The 10,908-nt window shown below is 40.9% G+C and overlaps 1 protein-coding gene across 3 annotated transcripts in view; it reads left to right on the top strand.

The window, feature by feature from the left end:
- Positions 1 to 10,908, top strand: part of MAP3K5 (mitogen-activated protein kinase kinase kinase 5) — a 148,126-nt gene that overhangs the window by 74,505 nt on the left and 62,713 nt on the right. For all 3 annotated transcript variants that reach the window (XR_002103746.1, XM_019550189.1, XM_019550190.1), the window contains one exon: positions 6,655 to 6,767. Coding sequence is in view for 2 of the 3 variants with exons in the window: in XM_019550189.1 (XP_019405734.1) it covers positions 6,655 to 6,767 (113 nt within the window). In the remaining variant the exon portion in view is untranslated. The remainder of the gene's footprint in view (positions 1 to 6,654; positions 6,768 to 10,908) is intronic.

Consider the following 10,908-nt stretch of genomic DNA (forward strand, 5'->3'; position numbering starts at 1 on the left):
TATCAACTTGGTTGGCATGAGCAACTCAGCTTATTTGTGGCTTCCCTGGTCATGAATGATGTGATCATCCCAAACTCAAAACAATAGAAACTTTACTGATATGGCATCATGATTTAATGCATCTCCTACCACATACTGAAATAACAACTGTACTGATGTGTGTGTTTCTAAACTGTACTGGGTTACGAATCCCTACGTTAATTATAGGGATAGGCACTTTGTTTTCCCAAATTTAACGTGCTAAGCACACTGACCATTCCCACTCAGTAAGGATAGGTTATTCTGCGTCTCATTTTGCCTGCGGAGCTTTTTAACTACTGACAAGCATGCTGCAGATGGAAGAATCAGACTTGGTTGTAGATTATTGCTGGATGGGCTTCCATGGTGTGTGAGGAGATAGTTAGGTAGTTCCTGGCCTCAATCAGAAAACCTGCTAGATGGGGTCTCCCTGTAGGAGCATAAGCCTGAAGACAGACTGTTATGTTATATTGATTAGCTGCTGTTTGCGGGTCTTGGGTCAGACTGGAATCTGACTGAAAGCTGAGCCCAAGGGGCTAAAGGTTCCTTTTGCCTGTGTTTATGCTGGGTTTAGACTTTGGTACTGTCACAGTTCACTCATTTATCTTTCACTGACTTGGCTGTAGGGTTGAACCACAACTGTAACAGAAGGGAGCAACTGTTGATTGTTGGGGCAGCCGAGGCAAAACTGCAGTAGTGCCAGACCCTGGCACAAGAAGATGAGAAGGAACAGAGCTTTCTTCACTGTACTTAATTATGTTAAACATTTTTAACATAATTTTTATTATAACATAAGTTTCATAATTTAGGGGCAGAACAAAACACAGAAGTCAAGTGACAAGTCCAGCTCCCAAAGCAAATTAATGGCAATACAACTCCAATGACCTACCTGTACATAAAAGAAAATCCAGTCCTCTCTCATGTCTTGGTTCAGTAGCCCACAGTGGTCTGTTCTCTTATGCATCCAGAGAATAAGACGGCCTTCTGTATTAATGACTTTACTAGAAATACCACTTTCGCTGTAAAACAATCTAAAATTAGAATTGTCCTATTCTTTCTCTGTAGGTAAAAATAAAAATAATATTACTTGGACTTACGACACAATTGGTTCTTGAGAACCGTGTCTTAAGTCAAAACGTAACTTGGAACCGATTTTTCCCATAGGAAGCAATGTTATAAATGGGGGATTGGTTCCTGAACCAAGGCCCAATACCTTATCTTCACCAAAAATAACCAAGAATTTTGTACTCAATCAATTTATAGATGAGTAATATAGCTACATTAATGTATTGCTATTTACAATATAAATCATAATGATTTGGAAGGACTTCGTTGAAGTGGCTTTGCTGGACCTTTTGAAGGGCTCTTAGTTGGACTTCTTGAAGGGTTCTTGGCTGGAGTCTTCTCAGGAGTCTTGGCTGCAGGTTTTTCTGGAGTCTTGTCTGCTTTCTTAAAGAAAGTGTCCAAGGAAGTTTGGACAGATGTTCTCCAGGGAGATGGGCAGTACAGCAGACTTGTTCACTGGCATGGCGTTGCATCAGATCAGGTGTTGTAAAGTTGAAACTGACGTCAGAATGAAACAGGATGGCAATTTATAAACGTTGTAAGTGCGAAATATGACTCAAAACATTGTAAGTTGAGGACTGGCTGTACTGCGCTTAGGTACTCTTATGAAATTCTCTGCCTGTATGCCTTAAATACACTGTTCTAATAAAAAAAACCAAAGAATCATTTTTATAGCTAGCTAGTGGATCAAAACATTTCCAGAGCATTTCAGAAAATAAAGTGGGAAGAAAGTACTTTCCTAACATAAAAATGGGAGTATATATAAACTGCTCCTGTAAGTAAAAGAATATAGGATGGCAGATGATTAGTTACCACTTTTTTTGTTAGACAGTTTCTGCTACTGACAGTGTAAATCAGGCCCATGTTTTCTATTCAAATGCTTCATCTTGAACCTATTTCAACATTAACATTGCAATATTTTTCTAAATGTCAGTTTTCAGTATTTTGGTAACATTTGTAATGGCATCAGTTTAGGGGGTGTTAAACTTCAGATTTTCAAAACCTGACTTTCCATTTTTCACCCTATAATTTGCAGGTGGGAACTGGGGTGCAGGGAGGGTGAAATTTTATGCTGACCATGTTTTATGAGTAGGTGTAACCAAGGCTGTGCAGGTACAACCAGTAATATTTAGAGCTGGTCAGCACACTGTAGTTGCACTGGTTGAACTTAAACCTGTTTAATTAAACTTGTGTAACTTTTGTGTTTGGAGTCTGTAATTTGTGTAAAAATTACTATTTCAATATAAATTGTGCCCATAAATTTGCCAAACCAACCTATAGCAGTTTTAACCAGATTGGAATCTCTTACATTGGCTTCAACAATATGATAAAGGTTTTTGGTCTGAGTAGGAACAAAACCATAGAGGTTTTTTTTTAAATTTACAATAGAACATACATCCTCTCACTGATTTTTTTTTTTTTTCTTTTCTTTTTTTAAATACGAAATAGAGCTGTTTTATTTTCAGGGAGCCAGTGGCAACCCAGGAAGTTTCATATCAGAGAGCAGGGAATTTAACAGTCCTGAGAAGCTGCCAACCCACTGGGCTGCCAGTCTCTAGATGTGTGGTAAGAGGCTTAGAAACTTCAGTAGCCTGAGCTTGAGATGGGCGTCCCAGGATATTTATATTCTCTGGTATAAAGATGGGGGATTTCAAGCTTTTGGTTTTGTGGCAAGTAAGTGGCAAACCCTAAAAACACTGGCTGAAGGTGAGGTTAGATCTCTCAATCTAAATCTGATTTTTAAGCGTACTAACAAGGTGGCATAGGGATGTTTTCACTGCCTATGATGCATCTCTTCTGTGTATAAAAATGAAGGCTTTAGTATTCAGGGCTGACACTCTAACTCTTTCTACAACCACTAAATACACTGAAAGAACAACCTGTTATGATCAGAATAATTTCTTTCCTTGTCTTGTTTCTCTCAGCTCTTCAAGTTCTAGAGGGTTAATAGGTAGACAGAAACTTTCCTTAGACTGATATTCACCTTCTTTCTGTGGCCCCTTTTATATATTACGTTTGTGCTGTGAAAGCTGCTTATGTGCATCTGATTTAAGGCACCATAAAATGTCAGGTGAGCCATAAATATGTTCCCCATGATGGGCATTTATACACATAATTTTTTGTCCCGAGATGCACTGGAGATCTTGCAGGTCGGAGCAGACTCAATTGATTGAGTCTGCTCCACGCGTGAGCTGATGCGCGCACTGTGTTGTGCCACATGTAGTTGTATGAACAGTGAAGTGTGCATCAGTGTACAGAAAATGGCAGCAGCATGCTTTTGAACTAAAGCACCTCTGATCGTGTTCAAAAGCACACTGCTGCCATTTTCTCAGCGCTGACACACATTTTGCTGCTTATACAACTGCATGTGCCACAATGCTAGGCGCTTTTAAAAGCACCTGGTGCTGCAGGTCAAACGTGTACAAATGTCCATAATGTAAAATGCTTTTATGACTGGTTTGTATGGTTCTTTTAAATATAATACATGTCTGGGATGGACAGTCAGCTGATTATTGGTCCTGGGCCAGGACCACATGGGGGTTTAGAACTGGCCCTGGTATAGTGTTGAGTGCGGCTGGAGGCTGGGGGAGGGAAAGGTGTGGTCAAAGGGCTTCACTTGCTGAGGACTCTAAACCCAGGCCTGCCAGGAGCCTCTGATTCCCTGTGCATGATCACCCACCCAGAGCTGCTAGGTGTGGTGTTTTGACAATCAGCTGATTGTCGGCCCCAGCTCAGGATTGTGATCTTGGGCTCCCCTTGCACTAGCAAGTAGTAATTGCAAAATGGGATCTGAACCCAAAATTGTGCCTCCTGCCATGCTACCCATGGCACAAATTGTTGGGATCAGGGACCAGATCCCCTCTTGCCATTAAAGGAATATATGGCAGGAGCCTATGTTATTTACTGTGTAGGTATGACACATAAATATCCACTAAATTTAATTGCAAGAGCTAAAGATTTTATATATATATATAATATTTCATTATATGTCATTATATTTCCTTTCCTACACGCAACAGGTAAAATCAGCCTCATTTTGAGATTATAGATACATAGCTCTCTATAGATCTATACGAGAGAGAAAAAGAGAGACATTTGAGATCTCTCTCTCTTCTCTGCCCCCCACCCTCAAAATGAGGCCAATTTTACCTGTTCCATGTAAAAAATGAAATACCATTGAGAAGTCCAAAGTGGGAGGTTCACACAGGCATAGGAATGCTTGGAACAAAATTTTTTATTCTACTTATCCCATTGATACGGAATACAAAAATATCCCTAGAGATATACATAAGGATTCTGTCCAAATCTCAAAGCCCCTTGCCATAAAATTGAAAAGAAGTCCAACATGTGACATACTGCATGTCAGCCAAGCTACCCTTTCTAGCTAACATAAATTTGTGGTTGGTGGGAAATATTTTTCTCCTTGCTGTTTTATTTTTACTAAAAATGTTCATTTCATTAGTATACATTTCCTTCCTCATTTCATTGAATTTCATGGTACAAAAGTAAAAGCAGATGATCAAAGCACTGTGCAAATTAAATGCTCATCACTCATTTTGACTTTCAGGGTCTGTTTCATATTCTCATTAGAGCTCCAGAATGTTCCCTAAAGATCAAGAGGCAAGTTCTTTGAGGCAGGCAGAATTGTACAGTATTTGCATTTTAAATATTGGATTTAAAAGCACACAGTTTTTCAGATTTCATTTTGAAAAGAAGGCTGATTTACACTGGATATTAGAAAAAAGTTCTTTAAGGTGCGTGAGTCCAGGGTCTGGAACAAACTTCCCCCAGAGGCAGTGCAAGCACCTACTTTGGATTCCTTCAAGAAACAGCTGGATTTTAGGGACCGTTAAATTATGTAGGTTGACTTTCTTTATAATAAAGGCCAAAAAAATCACCTAGTAAAGTCTATGTTGAGCCCAAAAATGTACCTATGATGAGTAATACATTTTTTTTCAGATTTTTACCGCAGAAGGATTACAAAGTAAATCTTGTTAGTTTGTTATGCAATGCGCAGAGATTTACATACAAATGCAGTTGGTCTGGGAGCCAACTTTGGGGTTTTTTGTAAATTTATTTTTCTTTCCTTATATCTTTTCGTCCTTCATCATCGTAAGTTTCAGTGATACAGTTTTCTTCTGATCTCATCAAATTCATCTTTCATGAACAGTATTTTGCTATTGTTTCTCTAGTACATCTAGCCTCTCTCTGTCTCTCTCAAATGCAGTTATAAGGCCTATTATTTTTCCATAATTAAATTATGTTAATTGAATTTACTGGGCAGCTTGTGTTGTTACATAGGCTGGACTTCCCTTCGTCTTCCTTTGTCCAAATGCATGTGTGCATACATTCCAGTTAATGTGGGTTTTGTTGAGGTTCCTTGAAACAGAGATCTGTTTTCAATATTTACTGTCACTATGACAGAGCATCATTCTTAAAACAGCCTTTCAATAGGATAGGAATAATTCTACAAACAGAAGCTGTCCTCTGCAGAGTTTCACTAACACCCATGGAAGGCTGGCTGCTGGATATGGTAGTTGAAACCCACTATAGAATCAACCCTGGAGTAGTCTTTTTGTAGGTAAATAGCTTCTTTTGAGGATGAATCATATTGGTAAAGGAATGAGGAATCAAACATACTTTTCAAGGAATGGCCATTTCTTATAATGCTCTGATGCTAAATTTCATAACAAATACGTACAAATGTATCTCATTGGAGGACCAGCGTGTTTGAATTGCTTTTAAAGAAATGTTGTTTCTTACCCAAAACAGACATTTAAAGGTTCCAACATTAGGAGACTAATTTTGCATTTCTCTTCAGGTGTGGTAAGAGAATAAATCATAGTATCCATATAATCTGTAAAATTATACTGTTAATTTTTTTCCACTGAGCCACACATACTTCCAACAGCACGAGTAGATTGCAGTAAGTGACTGAAAGTTCTAAACACTAACACACTTCAGTACTCTTGTAGCTTTAGAAATGGTTGATCTTCCATCGACCCTTCCTACAGTCTTTTGAGAATGGTAGGAATATGTGTTAACCAGAACCACTAAAGATATAACATTTGGAATAGTAGGAATAAGACCTAAATATGAAGTGCACAGTTCATATCTCTATAGGAAATTCATGTTTTGATTTCCTTGTATATCATTTCAGTATATATAGTAGAGACTAAAGCTTTAATTCTAGGAAAACAATCAATTTCCTAGACTTAAAAGAAGCACAGTTTCCATTTAAAGACTTTTAAAACAGTTAGTGGTTTTCTTCTTCTGTTTTTCTTTTTTTTTTTAAACTGGATCTTAATTCCAGTACAAAATGGATGTATACATAGTCTATGCTGGTGTACATGTCCATTAGGGCAGGAAATGAGAGGAAGATATATAAATGATGGATTCCTAAAAATAACCATAAAACACGAGTGGAGAACAACAGACTATTTTTACTTGCATGAATGGTTGTAGTAGTACAAACAGAAGATAAAGCATGTACAGTACCCAAAAGTAGGATTACTCCCTGTTAGATTGCATTATCTAGGAGTGGAACTTGTGTGTTTGTGTTTTTTCTAGGTTCAAGAAGGCGTTCGAGTCAGAGCCAACGTTACAGTCGGGAATTAATTATGCAGTACTCCTACTGGCAGCTGGATACCAGTTTGATAGTTCTTTTGAGCTCCGGAAAGTTGGTAATTATGATTTGCTGTTTCACAGTCCAATCAAATTCAAGTAAAAATGACATTGCCCACTATGAAAGAGGAAACAGCCTGGCAGATGTATTCATAATACTTTTTTGTAGTGAGTAACTGAACACCGGGGCTAGGGACAGAAATAACATACACACACTGACATAAGTGATAGGAAACTGGTTTAAATCTGTAACACAACAGAAGTTCAATGCACACAAAGGCTAAATACAAACAGTCAAAATGCCTGAGGTTGAATCAGTTCAATTTTTGCAGGTTAGTATAAGCTGCATAGATTGAACTAATTAGCAAGTGAACAGACATTCACTTTTGATTCCAGAAATGCAGCCTCATGCCTACTGGCTTAGGCCAGAAGTTGTGGGGGGCACTAGAGCACATCTGCCAGCCACTGCCAAAGGGAAGGGAGGGAAGCTGGTAGAGAAGTGCTCCAAGGCTTCCCCACTTCCCTGCTCAAGTGGAGAGAGGTGGTATGTCCAGGCCCTGGCCAGCCAGCTGAGTATGATGGGGGGCGGGGATGTTAAACTCCCACCCTGACCTGCATTGACTTGGAGGGTGGGGGAGGGAGGGGAGAAGAAGGGGAGAAGCTCCTGCCAGGCTTTTCCCCGCTCAAATGGAGGGGCTAGGCTCCAGCCCCTCCCTGGCCTGCACAGGACCCCAGCTGGCATCTGCCTGGTGGGGCAAAGCAGCTCCTCTCTGGATGGGGAACAGCCTGGTAGGGGCTGCTTTGCCCTGCCAGGCGGGCCCCAACTGCCCTGGTCCCTTCCCCCCTACTTCTCAGCCAGCTGGAGCAGCAATAGTGCTCCAGCTAGGGAGCAAATGGATGGGGCCAAATCTGCTCTCCTGGAGCCCAGCCAAGGCTGCAAAGCATCTTGAGATGCTGGGGGCTATGAGTTCATTTGAACTGAGAAGGGATCAGAAACAGAAGTTCCGTTTGACCTAGATCAGTTCAGTCTGATACTACATCCAACTAGGTTTATCTTTAAGCCAGTTTTGGCCATTTTGAAAACATTGAATTTCTGTTTTTTTACAGGTTTGAACTGGTTTCTGATCACTTAAACCAGTTCCTGTGTAATTTGTCTCTAGCCCAACTGCTTTCAAAATGACTAAAACTGGTTTAAGATAAACCTGGATGGATTTAGTATCAGACTTAACTGGTTTAGGTTAAATCACTTCATTGAACTTCTGTCCCAGATCCCCTCCATATTCAAGTTAATGCACAATCCTGGGCTGCTGAGGGACGCTTTGCACTTCCCCTGCAAACCCTGCTTCTCAGGGTGGGTGGCCCAGCCTTGGCCCAGGCTCCAGCACGCTCTGGCTTCTGGCCTGGGCCACTTCAGGCATATGGCTGCATTTCTGGAATAAAAAGTGAATGCCTGTTCACTTGCTTATCAGTTCAATCTTAGAGTAACCTGTGAAGATTGAATTGATTCAGCCATGGGCTTTTTGACTCTCTGTACTTAAGCCCCAGTGACTTTCTCCATAAAAATTTGGCATCAAGTCTGCTTGGTAATGCTGAGTTTAGTATTCTAACAGGCTCACTTCTCCCTTGTTCCCTGGACCCGCAAATGGGTCTCATGTGTTTATTTCTGTGGTGACCTCTTTTTGAATGAAGTACCAATGAGACTGTTAGTCCCTGATGGGAGTTCCATCCCAATCGTTAGTATCATATGAAAATTGTGATAATACAGATCAATGGAAAACATGAATAAAGTCATCCTAGCAATAGGGAAAAATTGCTTTTGACTTCCATTTGGGGCAATCAGAGAATTGGGAGATTGCATTTTTAGTCACTTCTTTCTTTGGACAGGGTTGGGCTTGTATGCTCTGTAGTCACCATACACTGTGATCAGATATAGTAAGGTATGTAAATTCAGGGCCAGTTTGATATTACTTGTCTAAGAGGTTTCCCTGACAGACATTCACTTAAAAGCATGATGGAGTCTGATCTCCGGTTCCCACCAGTCATGCCCCCTCCCATGCCACACGTATAAGTCATGAGATATACTATTGTGAGATCTGGGAATCGGAACCCAATTATGCCATGTTTCCCGTGCAGGGGGAGCCTGGGATCATGAAAACTGTAATATAATACAGAGCATGATAATGATCCTGGGCTCCCCCTGCATTGGCCAACAATCAGCTGGCAGGGACTGTCCAAGGATTCAAGTCCCAGAGCAGTTCCTGCCAGTAGATAATTAGCTGATTATGATGGCTCTGGGGTTTGAGTCCCAGGGTTACTTCTATCTCCCAGCATCTGGCAAGGGACTGGCAGACACATCCTGGGGCCTGATCCCCAGGACAGTCCATGCCAGCCAGTTGTAGATCAGGACTGTTCCCAGACTTGAACGGCAGTCCTGATCAGCTGATCATCTGTCAGCTCCAGGGACCATAGTAGGTCGACCCGATCATCTGACAGTAAGTTGGTAAGGACTGCCCTGGAGCTTAAAACCTCAGTGAGGTTCCTCCCAGATGACTGATGATTCAGGAGGGTCCCAGGATTTGAGCTCCACGACCACCTGGATCATCTGTCAGCTGGCTGGGATTGCTTTGGGGCTCAGTCCCCAGGAGGTCTGTGCCAGCTGACGACCAGGGGTTTGATCCTTGGGGTTTGAGCCCTGCAGCCATCCCTCTCCCAGTATTTGTCAGAGACCACTCCATTATTTGAATCCCAGGGCATCCCTGCCAGCCAACAGTCAGCTGATTGGGACTGCCACAGGGCTGGACCTGGGGGTATGTACCTGTATGGGATGCCACATATTCAAGCTATGGCACTATACAAACCAGCCACAAAAATATTACATGTTTTTCAAGTGATATATTTGTGTCTGGCTTCTGATTTTTATGGTGCCACAAATTCTGTGAACATGTGACTAGTTGCTGTTTCTGGCACAATTTAACACTTTAATCTCACCAGAAATATAATGTGTGCAAGAAGCCTTTGGAAAATCCAAGCGGTGTTTATAGTCTCAGTAAGTGGCAATCTTCCAGTGAATCCTGTTAATCGGTGTGGATAATGGAGACATTGAGTTGGAACATACAGCCAGGAACTAACTTTCAAATCCTTTTTAATGGAACATACCTGATACATCACCCTAGGAAATAAGAAAGCAAACAGAAACTTTTGATAGAAAGTGAAACTTGAAATGACAGGAGTTATAAAGATTTTCTATATTAACTTTAAAAATGTATATACATCTGAAATGATTTTGCACCATATGCTCATGTATGTTATACAAGCACTGAAGATCCCAATCAAATGCTTACATTTATACAGCTGTACACAATTAACACATACTTCGGGTTTTTTTAATCATTTGTACTACTTAAGATGTGTTATATGAAAACCCCACTTTCCTCCTAGCATTGTTACTTTCTCTCCAGCATGATGCTGAACATTGTAATGTACCAGTGTTCTAGTTAAGCACTGAGGTGGGCATTATGCTTATGGAGCTGATTTCTTATTGATTCAATGTAAAACCAAAGTACTTCTGGTTATTAATAGGGACCTGCTTAAGTCTCAGTGGGACAATGGGTGTTTCATGGCCTGCTCATGACATGCAGAGCTGATTTTGCAGGCATTTTGTGCTACCCCCATCCCTAGCCAATGATTGGTGGAGAAGCCCTGGTGGCCCAGTCCCTCACTGCTGACTGGCAGTCTGTCACTACTGTTTGTTTGCCCCACCCATTGCTGCTGATTGGCAGAGGGTGCCTTCACTTAGTCTGTTATTACCACTTCTTTTTTGGTTGATTTAATGGGAAATCACGACCAATGCCAAATTTCCTGGGCAATTGTAGTGACTGTGGACAACATCCCTTTTTGTGGTTTCTGCAAAATCCATGACACTGTGATTTAGGTAGGTCCCTAGATATGTAACATTCTGATGATGCCTTTAATAAGGGTTAATATCACAGTCCTAAGAAAGTACTGGTTTGGGAAATTCCAGTTTATCTGAATACATTTTTCTGAGATGTACAGGCAGTCCTCAGACTTACAATACACTTGCTTCCTGAAAACCACCTCTTAAGTTGAAACGTAACTTGGAATTGATTTTCCCATAGGGAACAATGTTATCAATGAGGGATTCATTCCTGAACCAAGGCCTGATGCCCTATTTTCACTAAA

This window comes from Crocodylus porosus, unplaced genomic scaffold (assembly GCF_001723895.1).
Source record: "Crocodylus porosus isolate Cpor-Errol unplaced genomic scaffold, CroPor_comp1, whole genome shotgun sequence".
Lineage (NCBI taxonomy): Eukaryota > Metazoa > Chordata > Crocodylia > Crocodylidae > Crocodylus > Crocodylus porosus.